The following is an 18,106-nucleotide window of genomic DNA, read 5'->3' on the forward strand; positions in this document are numbered from 1 at the left end:
AAAAACAGCTTAAGGCATACGTTCATTGTTTGAACCATAGGATCCTAGCTATGGTTCTAACGTTAAACTTTAATGTATTTGCCTTTTTAAACCGGGTCCTGCACTCATCCCACGTCCCAGACGTTGACGATACACACTCTGCACAGAAAGTGACTGCCTTGCAATAATTATTTGTCAGCTAATGTTAGCTAGCTAACGTTTAAATATGTTGATGACTCTATAGCTTATTTTACTGCCAGTGTCAGTAATGACTAACGTTAGCTGGTTAATAATGTCACCACTCATGTCATCGAGCAACTAGCTAGCTATGTTCACTGTAGCTAGCTAACGTATGTCATGAATTAAAGAGCCGGTGTTAGCCATATGACGGGTTAATGCACTTCTGTCACATATAAATGGCATTTATTATTATTATTATTACATGGCAGGTTGACCATGCCGAAAGGAGATCGAGATGGCTTCGTTGTGAAGTTTGTAGAAGTTAATGGACGAAAGACAGACCTTGCTGTCAAGGCCTATGAGGTGAGTACAACTGATTACGATACCAGTGCCACTACTGTAGTGTCCATGAACAGACACTAATATTTGCTTTTGGTTACTGTTATTGAAGTGTTGGTTATTGAAATTACTAATTTTTCTATTCCTTCTGAAACAGGCCATAATGGCGCTCCAGTCAGAGAGTTATTTGAAGAACATTGATGAGGAGACTGCATTACAGATGGACCGTAATGACAAGTCTCTATTTGTCTTCAGTACCTTTTCCACTCCAGCCTTCCACCACTGCACAAAGGTCTGTCTCAAGACGCACACATTCCCAAACCTGGCTTCTACCTACTTATCCTGTTAAGTAGTGTAAAACTTTGTTTCCCTCCCTTTGTCTCTGTGAAAGCTGGGCTGTCGAGTGGTGAGTCCACTAGTGGTGCTCTTCTGCCTGCAGCAGCAGCGCTGTGTTCCCAAAGCAGAGCAGCCTGTCTACAACATGGCCATGGCTGATGTTACCATCTCCTGCACCAGTCTGGACAAGGAGGCTAGGGTAAATCCATTGCTTTCCCCTCTACTCTGCTTGACTTGTCAACAATGATGGCAAGTGTTTTTCATGCCAATTATGTAATACATCCACATAAACATCCTTACAGGGGAGCTCTCGAAAATAGAACTGCCTCCCGAGTGGTGCAAGGTACTGCATTGCAGTGCTGGCTGTGCCACTAGAGAGTCGGGGCTCGAGTCCAGGCTCTGTCACAGACAGCCGCTACCAGGAGACCCATGGGGCGGCGCACAATTGGCCCAGCATCGTCCGGGTTAGGGGAGGGTTTGGCAGGGCGCAGTATACGCTAACACGGTCGGCAGGTGTACGGTGTTTCCTCCGACACATTGGTGCGGCTGCCTTCTAGGTTAAGTGGGCATTGTGTCAAACAGTGCGGCTTGGTTGGGTTTCGGAGGACGCACGGCTCTCGACCTTCGCCTCTCCTGAGTCCGTACGGGAGTTGCAGCGATGAGATAAGACTGTAACTACCAATTGAATACCCCTAAATTGGGGAGAAAAATGGGGTGAAAATAGAAACAAAGCGTAATTTTACCCTGAGCAGTGCGTGCCTCTTGCGGAGCTGTGCTGCTTAGGTCCAGGTTATTCTGAAATGAATGGGAGCATCTCATGCCCGGAAATGTTATGCATCCAATGTATTAGGTCTGTTAGTGACTGTGTCTGTCTCTGTACCTCCAGGCTGACGTGATGGATCTGGTACAGCTGATGGGAGGGCGGGTCTATCGGGACCTTAACGTGTCTGTCACTCACCTAGTTGCCGGGGAGGTGGGGAGCAAGAAGTACCTGGTGGCCGCCAGCATGGGGAAGCCCATCTTGCTACCCGCCTGGGTCAAAACCTGCTGGGAGAAATCACAGGACAGGTAATAGGGATTTTTATGCCTTTCTCATTTTGCCAGAGACATTAATGAAAGCTATGTCTAATCAACCAAAGATGTAGCAAGTATGTGATAAGTGTACACCTAGTTTCAAATTGTATTAGTCACATGTACGGGACACACATGCTATACACGTCCAACAAAATGCTTACTTGCAGGTTCCTTCTCGATAATGCAACAACGATAAGAAACAGTAAAATATAAGAATACTAACAAGTAAATGGCTCAGTAAAATACACTGAACAAACATATAAACTCAACATGTAAACTGTTGGTCCCACGTTTCATGGGCTGAAATAAAAGATCTCAGAAATGTTCCATAAAGACAAAAAGCTTATTGTTTTTGTACATTTTGTGCACATTTTCTCATTTGCCAAGATAATCCATCCACCTGACAAGAAAGAAGCTGATTAAACAGCATGATCATTGTGCTGGGGACAATAAAAGGCCACTCTAAAATGTGCCATTTTGTCACACAGCACCATGCCACAGATGTCTCAAGTAGAGCTCGACCGATTATGATTTTTCGACACCGATTATTGGAGGCCCGAAAAAAGCCAATAGCGATTAATCGGCCGATATTTATTTATTTATTTATTTGTTTGTAATAATGACAATTACAACAATACTGAATAAACACTTATTTTAATATAATACATGAGTAAAAATGTATTTGGCCTCAAATAAATGAAACATTCAATTTGGTTTAAATAATGCAAAAACAAAGTGTTGGAGTAAGTGAAAGTAAAAGTGTAAAATGTGCCATGTAAAAAAGCTAACGTTTGAGTTCCTTGCTCAGAACATGAGAACATATGAAAGTTGGTGGTTCCTTTTAACATGAGACTTCAATATTCCAAGGTAAGAGGTTTTAGGTTGGAGGTAATATAGTATTTATAGGACTATTTCTCTATACCATTTGTATTTCATATACCTTTGACTATTGGATGTTCTTATAGACACTATAGTATTGCCAGTGTAACAGTATATCTTCCATCCCTCTCCTCGAACCAGGAACACATCGACAACAGCCACACTCGAAGCAGCGTTACCCATCGCTCCACAAAAGCCACGACCCTTGCAGAGCAAGGAGAATAACTACTCTAAGTCTCAGAGCGAGTGATGGGTGTTCGCTAATAGCGTTTCAAACAAACAACTAGCTAGCCATTTCACATCGGTTACACCAGCCATTAGGCTGATAGGCCTGAAGTCATAAACCACGCTGTGCTTGCAAAGAGCTGCTGGCAAAGCGCACAAAAGTGCTGTTTGAATGAATGCTTACGAGCCTGCTGCTGCCTACCATCGCTCAGTCAGACTGCTCTATCAAATCAGACTTAATTATAACATAACAACACACAGAAATACTAGCCTTTGGTCATTAATATGATCGAATCCGGAAACTATAATTTCGAAAACAAAACGTTTATTTTTTCAGTGAAATATGAAACCGTTCGGTATTTTATCTAAGTCTAAATATTCTTGTTACATTGCACAACCTTCAATGTTATGTCATAATTATGTAGAAATCTGGCAAATTAGTTCGCAATGAGCCAGGCTGCCCAAACTGTTGCATATACCCTCACTCTGCGTGCAATGAACGCAAGAGAAATGACACAATTTCACCTGGTTAATATTGCCTGCTAACCTGGATTTATTTTGGCTAAATATGCAGGTTTAAAAATATCTACTTTTGTGTATTGATTTTAAGAAAAGCATTGGTGTTTATGGTTAGGTACAGTCGTCCAACAATTGTGCTTTTTTCGCAAATGCACTTTTGTTAAATCACGCTAGATAAACAAGTAATATCATCATCCATGTATAGTTAAAACCAATGATTATAACTTCCTGCATATAATACAGGAAGGTGCCATATTTATGTGTTTTGGGGGATTGGGTTGTAAGTTCTAAATTGTGCAGTATTTAGCAATCATAATAAGAATCCGGTAGCAGCAGTTGCGTGTGTGTGCGCCTGTGCTAAGGTGCAGAGAATCAGAGCAGGTGGCCAGTTCAAGTGTTCAGCAGCTTGTAGATACGAACAGGCTCAGAGACCGTTTCTATCAGACGTCATGCTCCGATACCGTCTGCCAACCCGAGGGGAGTGAACAGCTTGTGGCTGGGATCCTTTATTATGCTGCAGGCCTTCCTCAGGCACTGTGGTGTCGTCAGCAAACTTGATGGAGTTGGAGTCGTGCAAAGCCAGCCAGTCGTGGGTGAGCAGGAAGTTCAGCTGAGGACACAACGCAGGGGGCCACTGTGTTGAGTCAGTTTGGTGGAGGTGTTGTTGCCAGTCCTCACAGCCTGTGGTCTGCCTGTCAGGAAGTCCAGGATCCAGTTGCAGAGGGTGGTGTCCAGACCCAGGGCTCTGAGCTTGGTGTCGAACTTCAGGGGAACAATAGCATTGAATGTTGAACTGTAGGTATTCCTCTTGTCCAGATGTTTTACGGCTGTGTGAATAGCTATGGAAATGGCATCTTCCGTGGAGCGGAATGCAAAATTGAAGTGGGTCCTGTGTTCCTGGCCTTAATGTGAGCCATTACCAACCTCCTCAAAGCACTTCATCATGACTGGTTTGAGTGAGACAGGGCGATTAGTCATTTGGGCATGTCACATTTGTTTTTCTTGGACTCTGGGACAATGGTGGTCTCCTTGAAGCAGGTGGGAACAACAGCCTGGCATAGTGCCAGGTTGAAAATGTCAGAGAAGACACCCGCCAACTAGTCAGCACACACTCTGAAGACGCGCTCAGGGTTGCCATCTGGGCCACCGACTTTGAGTATTCACTCTTTTGAGAGTTTCTCATCAGCCTCAAGGAGAGAAAGCACTTGGCTGTCCGGAACAGCAAGAGCCTTCTTGGATGGCTCGGTATTGTCTGCTTCGACGCAGCAATAGAATGTGTTAAGCTCACCTGGGTCGGAGGATTCGGCAGGCACCACATACACCTGGATTTGCCTTTGTAGTCTGTGATATTCTGTAGTCCTTTCCACATGCGTCGCGAGTCTGAGTTGTCGAACATCAATTAAAGTTTGAGTCTCTCTCGTATTTTTTCGTCCATAATGGATTTTCGGAGCTCTTGCCTTATAGGCGTCACCGGGTTTCGTTCTGCTGACATTGAATGCTGCAGTACGGGCTCTCAGCATGGTATAGATATCTGATTGGGGCATGTCCGGATTGTTATTGTGGGTACATCATCATCAACACATTTCCTAATGAAGCCTGTGACCTGAACGATTTATATTCCTCAATGTTGATGGATGAGTCCTGAGTGGATGAATCTTTTAACTTATTTCAATCAGTTCTCAAAACAGTCCTGCAGCATTGAGTCTGCCTCCTCTATTCAGCGCCTTACTATTCTCTGCACAGCCCTCAGCACCTCCATCTCATCGTATTTCCTAGATGCTCCATGTAGCTGCAGTTGTATTTTACTTACATAAATTTAAGGTGCAATATTCAGAAATCACTGCCATTTCCTGGTTGCTAAAACTCTAATAGTTTGCCAAATTTCAGTTTATGACAAAACAAGCCATATGTAGTGTAGAACAAGCAATGCATTACCATCTAAACCGCTGTGAAATATATTTTCGGTAACCAAAAATATTGTATTTTCAGATTGAAGCTTGTGTACAAAACTGAAAGTAAAAGATGCAAAAAATAAACTTAAGAATAGGAAGCATAGAAATGGCACACAAGAACAGACCTACCGCTTCTTAGACTTGCTTTCACTGAAAATGACAGATCTATAATTCGCATTTCCATGTGAATTTGGTGGGGTCGCTCAAAAAGTTACATATTGCAGCTTTAAACCAATCTATTCATCTCCCTGTCTCTCTCTTCCCCTCAGCCTGTTCAGATACACTGACCTGCCCATAGAGGACTACTTGTGCCCTGTGCTCTGTGGCTGCACCGTCTGTGTCACAGGCCTCTCCACGGTGGAGCGTAAGAAGGTGCAGAGGCTCTGCCAGCTGCACGGGGCCAGCTACACCGGACAGCTCAAGATGAACGAGTGCACCCACCTCATCGTCAGCGAGCCCTCAGGTAGGTCGAACTTACCTTTTATTGTCCAAATTAGTTAGGTTCAGAATCAGTTCCACACACATCACAAAGAAATTAAGCAGGGATAAATCCTGCTTCAGCCACACAGAGATCTTTTCCTTCATAATCACAAGGACAGACATGCTTCATGTCCTTTTATATAATAACAGCTTTAGGTCGTAGAGTTCCTGAGTCTCTCCTACTGCCACCCAGTTTCTGTCACTTTCACTGATCCCTCCCTTTGTCTGTGCTTACAGGTCAGAAGTATGAGTGTGCACAGAAGTGGAATGTCTTCTGTGTGTCTCTGCACTGGCTGTTTGACAGCATCGAGAAGGGCTTCTGCCAGGACGAGAGTCGCTACACGGTGGAGCGAGGGGATCAGAAAGACGGCAAACCCCACACCTCCACCCCGACCGGGACCAGCAAGAAGAAAGAGGGTGAGGCGCCAAGCTTGACGTTTATTTAAAAATATATATATATTTCCGAATTTTATGACTGATTATTCAATAGTAGGAATGTGCGCAGTTATTTGAATATCTAAATGGATGTTGGTATTCGATTACTTGAGTACATTTTTGCTAAAATAAATCAATATAAGCCTATTTTAACAATGAAAAGGCTTTTTCTAAATTACATTTAAAATATCAGTGTGGCATTCTACATCCAATGATATACCATGACATTTCAAATGATTGTTTTATAAAATCAATGTAGTTTTTATGACGTGCACGGTGCGCCCCATGAAAAGGCCAGTAGGCGAACAGTTTTAGTTTTAGTTTTACAGGGACGGTGCACATTAATCAACGTTGCAGTAAAAGTTCCGGTTTTATTTAAATCAATAATACACACAAACAATGAGCAGTGAGCACATGCAGAGCAACATAGGACAAGCAACACATAGCACGCAGACAGAGCAACAAAGGACAAGCAACACATAGCACGCAGACAGAGCAATAGCACAAAAAGCAACAAGACAAAATACATAAAAGCAACACTGTTTCAACACCTCACAAGCTACAGACATGGAAAGTGGTAGCCTTTGTGTGTAGCGTGTTTGGCCAATCAAAGCGGCAAAGAAGCTCAATGTGTAGCAAATGGAGTGAACTCACTGATGCAATGACGTAATTAAAAGTTAGTGAAATGAGAAGGAGCTGGATACGACGAGCAACCAATAGGTGGGCTGTTTTATCTGAATTGGGGTTGGGGAGAAAAGCGCAGCATGTGTCCTCAATTAGCATAGCTCGCTATAGCTGTCTAGCTTCTCTGGGCTTCTCCCGAAAGGGCTCAGCAGCGCAGTGCTCGAGGCGTCACTACAGAAGCGGGTTCGATCCCGGGCTGTATCACAACCGGCTGTGATCGGGTGTCCCATAGTGCGGCGCACAATTGGCCCAGTGTCGTCCGGGTTAAGGGAGGTTTTGGACCGGGGGGGGCTTTACAAGTAGGCCGTCATTGTAAATAATAATTTATTAACTGACTTGCGTAGTTAAATAAAAATACTCCAGTCAAGACGGACACTGTTAAATGGGATGATGAATACTATTGTGGCTGCTACAAGTTAGCTCGTCTTGGCTGTAGCCGAGTTGCCTTTGCGTCTCTCTCGCCCTCTGTCTGCGCACTACACATTCTTCCCTCCGCAGCTGCAGCAATAGAGAATGGTCTCAATATGGCAAGTGTTCAGGGTACAATAGAGCGCCAGCATCTCTCCCTCGCGCTGCAGTGCTCAGGTTAAAAACGTAGCTACGTTACAAATATATATATTTTGCATATCTTACAAAGAGTCCTGATACAGTTCGAATAGTCAAATTATTTCAAACCCCATCCAAAAAAGAAATCCCTTTTTTCAGGACCCTGTCTTTCAAAGATAATTCGTAAAAATCCAATTAACTTCAACAGGTCTTCATTGTAAAGGGTTTAAACACTGTTTCCCATGCTTGTTCATTGAACCATATACAATTAATGAACATGCACCTGTGGGACGGTCGTTAAGACACGAACAGCTTACGGACGGTAAGCAATCATGCTGCAAGGAGGCATGAGGACTGCAGATGTGGCCAGGGCAATAAATTGCAATGGCCATACTGTGAAACACCTAAGACAGTGCTACAGGGAGACAGAACGGACAGCTGATCGTCCTCACGGTGGCAACACCGGCACAGGATCGGTGTAACAACACCGGCACAGGATCGGTGTAACAACACCGGCACAGGATCGGTGTAACAACACCTGCACAGGATCGGTACATCTGAACATCACACCTGCGAGACGGGTACAGGATGGCAACAACAACTGCCAGAGTTACACCAGGAACGCACAATCCCTCCAGTGGTCAGACTGAGAGAGGGTGGCCTGAGGGCTTGTAAAGGCAGGTCCTCACCAGACATCACCGGCAACAACGTCGCCTATGGGCACAAACCCACAGTCGCTGGACCAGAGAGGACTGGCAAAAAATGCTCTTCACTGACGAGTCACGGTTTTGTCTCACCAGGGATGATGGTCGGATTTGTGTTTATTGTCGAAGGAATGAGCGTTACACTGAGGCCTGAACTCTGGAGCGGGATGGATTTGGTGGAGGGTCTGGGGCGGTGTGTCACTGCATCATTGGACTGAGCTTGTTGTCATTTCAGGCAATCTCAATGCTGTGCGTTACATGGAAGACATCCTCCTCCCTCTTGTGGTACCCTTCAGTTTATGTCTGTTGAATCTTGTTATGTTCATACAAATATTTACACATGTTAAGTTTGCTGAAAATAAACGCAGTTGACAGTGATGCAGTTGACATCAGGCAATGCTTCTTGTGAATAGCAACTCAAATGTTGTGATTTATTTTTTTATTATTGGGCAGGGCAGCTCTAAACATTTTCCAATCATCTCATTGATTGGACTCATTAACAGGTTAGCTGACTACTGACTCCAATTAGCTTTCGGAGAAGTCATTATCCTAGGGGTTCACACATACTTTTTCCAACCTACACTGTGAATGTTTAATTTATATATGCAATTTAGACAAAAGTACAATTAGTTTGTTATTCGTTTAAGCACACTGTCTATTGTTGTGACTTAGATCAGCTCAAATTTGATGATCAACTTATGCAGAAATCCAGGTAATTTCAAAGGCTTCACAGTTTTTCTTGCCACTGTACATAAAAACACACATGCTGCAAATATCCATATTATAATGCTTAGAAATAGCCCCTGGTCACAATGAGGTAATTTGTTGTTTTCCTACAGAGAGTGCGTCTCTACTGGGCTTGAGCCACATTTCTGTGAACGGCAGCATGACGGTGAATGACACGGCCTTGACCAATGCCACGCTCAGCCGGCTGGACACACCAGACCCTATCGACGCTCTGGACATCACAGTCGGCCCCGCAGACGACTTGCTGGATGGCTGCAAGGTCAGTAGGAGGTCCTTTCAGCACTATCCTGATATGAGCCACTTGCTGGAGATCTTATAACTCCCTATTAGAATACAAAAAATCTATTGAATTCTGTGACCCCCCTCTATGGAGTAATCACAGGTTACTTTCCTCACTGAGGCCTTATAGAAATGTGCTAACCAGAAGTTCAATTCTGTTCACTTAGACATGTCATATACCTTTTGGATCTTTATTCCTTACGGTTTCTTATTGTAAAGCCACTTTGGCTTTTAGAAAACGCAAGTTGAATTCCCGCTGTCTTCCCCTGTAGCTGTACCTGTGTGGGCTGCCAGGGATGAGGCTGGAGAAGCTGCGTCGTCTGGTCAACATGGCCGGGGGCCTGCACTTCAACCAGCCCAGCGAGGAGCTCACCCACGTGGTCATGGGAGAGACTGACCAGGAAACCAAGACCTTCCTGGCCAAAGCCACACACAGGTCAGTCAGAACCACAGAGCTGCTGTTAGACACATTCAGCTGTTGCATATCCATAATGTAGGTTGATAAGCTTTGTCATTTAAACCATCATTTGTTCAAGTACGGATATCACGAAGTTGGTGGCACCTTTTAATTGAGGAGGACGGGCTCGTGGTAATGGCTGGAGAGTAATCGGTGGAATGTTATCAAACGTATGGTTTCCATGTGTTTGATGCCATTCCATTTGCTCCATTCCAGCCATTATTATGAGCCGTCCTCCCCTTAGCAGCCTCCACTGACGGATATAGATGCAGGAAAGCAGTCTTGTATCCAAGCCCTGTAGATATGTTTGCAAAATTCCATTAATGTGCACAAAATTCCCAGGTGTTGCAGAAATCCCAGTTGGAATATCCCTGGAATCAGGAGGGAATAAACAGGAAATCCAGAATCCACTACACTGTATTTCAGGAAAACCTGGGAATTTTGGATAATGAATTTGCAAACCAACCTGTTGTCAAGTAGGAAATAACCTATGACTTATCTTGTGCCTTGACGTGATCCCATCTTTCTGATCTCTCCCCCAGGCCTCATGTCATGACTGTGCAGTGGCTGCTGGACAGCTTCTCCAGAGGCAGCCTGCTCTCTGAGGGGGACTACCAACACCCGGCTTGTCTGCCCCCCGCCCCTGCAACCGTGGCCATGCCTGCCCCCCGCACCTCTGCTTCTCGTCCCTCCTCCACCAACTCGGCTGCCCCCCTTGCCAACGAACCAGCTACCCCTCGACACAGGAAGGCCGAGGAGGACATGCTCTCTCAGTACATGGATGACGACCAGACAGTGGGTAAGGGAGGAGCTCCTCTGTGTAGCAGCAAGACCACAACTCAAAGGGGTCACAGCGCGGTCACCTGCAATCCCAGGTACCATGTACCACCATCATATCCTCCTAACTTCCTTTCTTCATCTGCTATTTCTCTCCTCCAACCCCAGTGGAGATGCCTCTACCAGCTGACAGCAGCATCCACAGGAGGCAGAGCTCTATAGCACCAGAGCCCTGGGTCTCAGCCCCAGGCCAGGCTTCTACTATAGCCGAAGTTGGGTCCGGAGCTGACACCACCCTGCAGGAGGCCAGTGAGGCGGGCCTATTTGTGGGGAAACGCTTCCTCCTGGTGGGCTTTGGGGCAGAGGCGGAGGCCCAGCTCTCCATGCTGGTGACGGAGAACTGTGGGAAAGTCCTGGTGGGGCGCACCCGGGCCGTGGCTGACTACGCTGTGGTGCCCCTGCTGGGCTGCGAGGTGGAGGCCACTGTGGACGAGGTGGCCACTGATACCTGGCTGGTAAGAGAGGGAATGTTGACAAACATTCTGGCTCCATGTTTTTGATGTCTTTGGTGTGGGTGGACTCTTCAGGCCAAGTGTGTGTGATTCTTCATTAACCCATATTGTGTGCGTTTTAATCAATGTGTCTTTGTGTAGGCCATGTGTGTGGAGCAGCAGTGTGTGTTAGAGCTGGGCTCCCACCCCTTGTTCAGCCCTGTGTCAGTGATGGAGGGCCGCTCCCCTCTCAGAGACTGTGTCCTCTCAGTCAGCCAGTTCACCGGGGCAGAGAGGGAGTCCCTGGTAGAGCTAGCCAAACACCTGGGAGCCAGGTAACCACCTAACCACCACACACACACGAGGAAGGACACAGTTTGCTCTTGTAGTATACAGGTTGCATAGTAGATAAATGGCACCAGCTGAAGTTAAAAATAATAAAAATAATATCAAGGCTATAGCTCAAGTACAGCGGTTGCTAAGATGAAGGGCCACATTGTACACGTGTTCATATGGACAGAGTATGTTCCAGCATTCTGTTCTATTTAGTTTTTGAATGGTTTGTTTTTAAGAGATAATTGTGATATAATGGACACTTACATCAAAGGACTGCACATTTTCACATGGGCCGTAGGCGGATCCAACCTTTCCAATGAGACCTTAGGGAACTCCTACATCGATTCTTGATGAAGACACCATTAGCAGCAAATACAGCTGCAAAACTTTTCAGATAAATGCTTTGTTGTTTTTTTACATTCTAATGTTCGTTATGCATCCTACTCAGTCACACACACACACACTGGATATACTAGTCCCGTGTCACACAGACATGGATTGCACGGAGAAGAAAATAACCTGTGGCTTATGCGTCAAACTGAAAGCCTGCAACAAGAACCTTTTGTGGCGTATTTGAGCGTAGTTTCTCTGGTCTTAATACCTTCTCTCCTTTCCATATATCCATCCTCCGGACAGTGTCCAGGACTACTTTGTGCGCATGGCCAATCAGAGGAGGGGCATGCTGGCTAGTACCCACCTGGTTCTACAGAGCCCAGAGGGCACCAAGTACCAGGCGGCCGAAAAGTGGGGGCTACCCGCCGTCACCCTGCGCTGGGTGCTGGAGTCTGCCAGGACGGGCCGGAAGGCAGAAGAGGGGCGATACCTGGTGGATTTGCCCCGTTCTCCAGGTCAGTCTGCCTCGCAATCAGACACTTCTTGAATGGATTTTAATGTAATGCCTGCATCAGTGGGGGGGGGATGAATGACGTTTTAGTCATTTCTGGGCCAGTGAAAGCTTAGCATTTAATTTACTGCGAGGGGATGAGATTTGCACAAACAGTTTATGCTCTGCTGTATGTGATAGATCTCACCATCTGAATCAGTCTATGTATTCCCTCTGTTCCCCAGAGAGAGAAGAGGAGAGTTTTGTGGGGGGTTCGCAGAAGCAATCCATGCCCCCTCCCCCAGCCCCTAACAAGTCCCCAGAGATTCCCCTGCTGGGCCCCCAGAGCGGGGCGGCCGTCACCCCCCTGGACACGCGCCGTTTCCAGAGTAAGGTGTTCCGCTCCGTGCTGGACCAGGGCCAGCAAGACAAGGACTGTACCACACCGGGAGGTCAAGAGGGGGACAGGAAAGCAGGGGGGCAGAAAGAATCCCCAGCGCTGCCGTTGGACACCCCGTCCCGCTTCCTCTGCCGAGACCAGCTCTTCAGACCCACCTTCAATGTCAAGGTAAGATTCACTTGTCTCAATACTATACACAACTTTAAGAACACCTGCTTTTACCGTGACAGAATGATCAGGTGAAAGCTATCATCACGTATTGATGTCACTTGTTAAATCCACTTCAGCAGTGCAGATGAAGGGGAGAAGATTGGTTAAAGAAGGATTTTTAAGCCTTGATACAATTGAGACATGGATTGTGTGTGTGCCATTCAGAGGGTGAATGGGCAAGACAAAAAATGTAAGTGCCTTTTGATCAGCAGGTAATGTAGTAGGTGCTAGGTGCGCTGGTTTGTGTCAAGAACTGCAACGCTGCTTGGTTTTTCATGCTCAACAGTTTACCGTGTGTATCAAGAACGGTCCACCACCCAAAGGACATCCAGCCAACTTGACACAACTGTGGGAAGCATTGGAGTCAACATGGGTCAGCATCCCTGTGGAAAACTTTCAACACCTTGTGTAGTCCATGCACCGATGAATTGAGGCTATTCTGGGGGAAAAGGAGGAGGGGCTGCAACTAATTGACGGAATAATGTTGAGCATTGGGCTGTTACGGTGACCGTATTACCGTCACACCGGCAGTCACGAGTCATGACCGCATCAAATTCCACTGTTGAGTTCGACTGAGTCATAGTAACTAAATCAAATCAAATTTTATTTGTCACATACACCGCAGATGTTAATGCGAGTGTAGCGAAATGCTTGTGCTTCTAGTTCCGACAATGCAGTAATAACCAACGAGTAATCTAACCTAACAATTCCACAACAACTACCTTATACACAAGTGTAAGAGATAAAGATATATGAATGAGTGAGGGTACAGAACGGCATAGGCAAGATGCAGTAGATGGTATCGAGTACAGTATATACATATGAGATGAGTAATGTAGGGTATGTAAACATTATATTAAGTGGTATTAGGCTTCTCCCAAACTGCTCTAATGCCACTGATGGTCATTAGTACCTTACCAAACTTGCTAATGGCCTATTACTCAGCGCCCTTGAACGCGGCTGGAAAGCACATAGCCTATTGAAATGTGTTCTTATAAGCCCAATCTCGTGTTGAAACAGAGTTATGACTGGCTGCTTTTTAAGAGGATTCCAGCTTTCTCGTGCTGCTATATTTATTTCTCAATTCTTAAAATTAAGCACATTAACGTCCTGACTGATGTCTTGAGATGTTGCTTCAATATGTCCACACAATTTTCCGTCCTCATGATACCATCTATTTTGTGAAGTGCACCAGTCCCTCCTGCAGCAGAGCACCCCCACAACATGATGCTGCCATCCCCGTGCTTCACGGTTGGGATGGTGTTCTTCGGCTTGTAAGCCCCCTTTTTCCTCCAAACATAAAGATGGTCATTATGGCTAAAAAGTTATATTTTTGTTTCATCAGACCAGAGGACATTTCTCCAAAAATTACAATCTTTGTCCGTATGTGCAGTTGTAAACCGTAGTCTGGCTTTTTTATGGCGGTTTTGGAGCAGTGGCTTCTTCCTTGCTGAGCGGCCTTTCAGGTTATGTCGATATAGGACTCGTTTTACTGTGGATATATAGATACTTTTGTACCCGTTTCCTCCAGCTTCTTCACAAGTTTCTTTGCTGTTCTGGGATTGATTTGCACTTTTCGCACCAAAGTACGTTCATCTCTAGGAGACAGAACACGTCTCCTTCCTGAGCAGTATGACGGCGGTGTGGTCCCATGGTGTTTATACTTGCATACTATTGTTTGTACAGATGAACACGGTACCGTCAGGCATTTGGAAATTGCTCCACGTTAAGCCTGGAGAGATTGACATGCATATTATTGTTGGCTGTCCAACGGTCAGGTGTGCTTCCCAGTTCTGAGCAAATTGCAATTTTCCTTAGTCCTTTGTGGCACCTGACCACACGACAGAACCGTAGTGCAGGTGTGACAAAACTATGGCCTGTAGAACCTGCCTTGTTATATGTGGTAGTGGAGTAGGGCCCTGAGGGCGCACACTTAATGTTGTGAATGTATTGTAATGTTTTTAAAAAATTATAACTGCCTTAATTTAGCTGGACCCCAGGAAGAGTAACTGCTGCCAAGGGGATCCATAATAAATACAACATTTATTGGTTGATGATGTCACTGGAAACACTTAACTTCCTCATATCTTCCTCATATTTTTTTTACTACAAAACCTAGAAACACGCAAATTTCTCATGTTGATGAATATGAAGTTCAACATTTAGAAATGGCACTTTTTTTTAATTAACTATAAATTACCTGGAGGCGGGCAGTTATTTGCATGACAATCACCAGCTGACGAAAGGTCATAACCACCACAGCCCTTTTTGAGTATTATTTAAGCAATAATGGCCAACTCCGCGTGTATGGCCAACTCCGCAATTGTGTCGTGTCAAAGAACAGCCCTTAGCCGTGTTATATTGGCCATATACCACAAATTCCTGAGGTGAATTATTGCTATGATAAACTGGTTACCAACGTAATTAGGGCAGTAAAAAATACATGTCATACCCGTGGTATACGGTCTGATGTACCACGGCTGTCAGCCAATCAGAATTCAGTGCTCAGTTTATAAATTGTAATAACACATCTTGAAACTATGTACTTGTATGATATTCCAGGCTGCGTTAGCAGCGTTGGACACACCAGGGGGCAGGTCACAGCAGAGTCAGAAGGTCGTGACTCCGCTGTCCGAGGTCATCGGGAGGAACCTGAAGGTGGCCCTGGCCAACAGCACCCGCAGCCACGACCCTGACCTCCAGGCCCTCTCAGCCAGCCCCCAGCTCAGAAAGGAGACACACACAGCGGTAAAGAACACACCCTACAGCCTTCACAGCCAAGTTCATACACTCACAAGCCCATGTAACTGACATTTACTCCTGAGGTGCTGACTTGTTGTACCCTGGACAACTACCATGCTGGTAATTTATGAACATTTGAACATCTTGGCCATGTTCTGTTATAATCTCCACCCGGCACAGCCAGAAGAGGACTGGCCACCCCTCAGAGCCTGGTTTCTTCCTAGGTTCTGGCCTTTCTAGGGAGTTTTTCCAAGGCACCATGCTTCTATACCTGCATTGCTTGCTGTTTGGGGTTTTAGGCTGGGTTTCTGTACAGCACATTGAGATATCAGCTGATGTAAGAAGGGCTTTATAAATAGATTTGTTTTGATGTACACAGTTTCTTAAATGCCTGTGTGACGTTTGTTTGTGCCTTTAGGTGGAGGAGGAGGCTGCTGCCCTGACTGGTGTGGTGATCTGTGTGAGTAAGAAACTGAGCAAGAAGCAGCGGGAGCTCAACGGCATCGCTGCCTCATTGGGAGCTGACTTCAGGTACTCCTCTCAACATGCTTGCAACTATGTCTACAATGTTAGTAATGCCAGTCACAACACTTGCCATTAATGATGCATGTCCCTCTATGATCCAATACTCTGTCTCTCTGTGTGTGTGTGTGTGTGTGTGTGTGGTCCAGGTGGTCGTGTGATGACACCGTGACGCACTACATCTACCAGGGTCGTGTGGGGGACAACACGCGGGAGTACAGGGCTGTGAAGGAGAGAGGGGTGCATGTTGTGTCCCAGCACTGGCTTCAGGCGGTAGGGAAAGTTTTCATTACACACAATAAACACAAATGTACTGCATGAAGTATACGACAAGCACGCTCCATTCTTATATCAGATGTAACAGTCACAAAAGTGTTGCTGTAGTTTGTCTGTGTGGTTTTGTGTGTGTGTGTGTGTCTGCGCTCAGTACTGACTTGTTGCTGTTGTCTGTCTCCAGTGTGCTGAGGATCAGAGGCACGTGTCGGAGTCTCTCTACCCGTTCACCTACAACCCCAAGATGAGCCTGAACCTCAGCCAGGTGCCTCTTGACAGTAGCCAGAGGTCACCCCCTGCCACCCGCACCATAAAACTCAGAGACCTCACTGAGGCTCAAGAGAACAGGGTACATTCCTTACAGATACCGCTCACTCTAGATATGGGGCTGTATGTATTGAGCATCTTCGCGTAAGAGTGCTGATTTAGGATCAAGCACCCCCTCCATGTGTTTCGGAGGACGCATGGCTCGCGACCTTCACCTCTCCCGAGTCCGCACAGGAGTGATGGGACAAGGCTGTAACTACCAATTGGATATCACGAAAAAGGGGTAAAATGTACCCCCCCTAAAAAAGCTTATTCATTGTGTTCTAAAAGGCTAAACTGATCCTAAATCAGCACTACTACTCTGAGATGCTTGATACTTAAGGCCCCTGTATTTGTTAGATGGTTTGAGTGTCTGGAAAATAGTGCAGGGAGGCTGTCAGTTCAAAGCTTCACATCATAACCTTGTCACCCTCAGTCTGAAGATAATGCCGTAGAAGACGCCACAACCTCCCATCACGTCAGTGGAGAGACTGATCAAGAGCAGGGCCGTGACAATGCAGAGAAGAAAGGTGGGGCTCTTATACACTGATGATCCACTTGTCTGTGCCGTAGCTCAAGTGCTTTGAATTGAAACGTTCCGGGTCCAGACTAATGAACTCTTGCTGAGACCACCGGTATAAACCTTTTAGAAAACAGCTAATGAACAAAATTCCTTGTTTTTGCCTATCCGTTTCACACACGTCCATGTGCTTTTAAAGAAAAGGATGGCAGACAATTATACAAAATGTAAGTTTTATATTAGTTTATTGTTAAGTAAAATAAGTGTCTCATGGTCTTTGTCAAATAGCTCTAATTTACCCTCCGTTACTGTCATAAAAGATGGTGGATAAATTAATGTCGTACTCCGGACGTTTTAAAATGATCCCAGTACCAATCTGCTTAAGGGGTAGCTAGCTGTGTCTGGTCTGCTTAGTTCGTTGACTATATGAACCAGGAAAAATGAGTGGGACGTCTCACTTCCTCTTCTATCTCTGCTATCACTGTCATTTGCCATCCTCCATTAAGTTGGTATAAATGGAATCTTGGTGAAGTGCGGGTTCAAGACCCGCAAAACTTTTACTTTTTTGTTGGAAAAAAAATACTGCTGGTCCTCAAGTAAATTTTGCATGCGTTGAAGTACAACATATAATGATGTATATAAAACGTACATTTAAATGTACAGGACTATGTAGTATGAATATTAGCAGTGTGTTTGTCTACGAGGCTGGCGATGGAAGCAGCTCCTCATTAATCTTCCAGGTGCTGGCTGCGCTTCCCTTCTCAACACACCAACACAGTAAGTGTAACTTCTACAGTTCAAAGTACATAAAAGAGATCCTCTGAGAATTTGAACCCTTTCTGCAAACTGCGAAATATACCAGATACTAGGCTCGCTAAACTGTTCTATTTG

General features: G+C 45.4%; 1 protein-coding gene across 1 annotated transcript in view; it reads left to right on the forward strand.

Annotated features, from left to right (window-relative positions):
• The window catches only part of topbp1 (DNA topoisomerase II binding protein 1), a 30,337-nt gene that overhangs the window by 359 nt on the left and 11,872 nt on the right, over positions 1-18,106 (forward strand). The window contains exons 2-19 of the mRNA XM_035758958.2: positions 429-522; positions 656-790; positions 890-1,033; positions 1,721-1,902; positions 5,753-5,946; positions 6,201-6,380; positions 9,172-9,338; positions 9,631-9,794; positions 10,358-10,614; positions 10,761-11,107; positions 11,246-11,418; positions 12,056-12,267; positions 12,488-12,810; positions 15,415-15,600; positions 16,013-16,125; positions 16,266-16,389; positions 16,574-16,738; positions 17,132-17,225. Coding sequence (XP_035614851.1) covers positions 436-522; positions 656-790; positions 890-1,033; positions 1,721-1,902; positions 5,753-5,946; positions 6,201-6,380; positions 9,172-9,338; positions 9,631-9,794; positions 10,358-10,614; positions 10,761-11,107; positions 11,246-11,418; positions 12,056-12,267; positions 12,488-12,810; positions 15,415-15,600; positions 16,013-16,125; positions 16,266-16,389; positions 16,574-16,738; positions 17,132-17,225 — 3,247 coding nt within the window. The 5' untranslated portion in view covers positions 429-435. The remainder of the gene's footprint in view (positions 1-428; positions 523-655; positions 791-889; positions 1,034-1,720; positions 1,903-5,752; positions 5,947-6,200; positions 6,381-9,171; positions 9,339-9,630; positions 9,795-10,357; positions 10,615-10,760; positions 11,108-11,245; positions 11,419-12,055; positions 12,268-12,487; positions 12,811-15,414; positions 15,601-16,012; positions 16,126-16,265; positions 16,390-16,573; positions 16,739-17,131; positions 17,226-18,106) is intronic.

The sequence above is a fragment of the Oncorhynchus keta genome, chromosome 4 (genome assembly GCF_023373465.1).
Source record: "Oncorhynchus keta strain PuntledgeMale-10-30-2019 chromosome 4, Oket_V2, whole genome shotgun sequence".
NCBI lineage: Eukaryota > Metazoa > Chordata > Actinopteri > Salmoniformes > Salmonidae > Oncorhynchus > Oncorhynchus keta.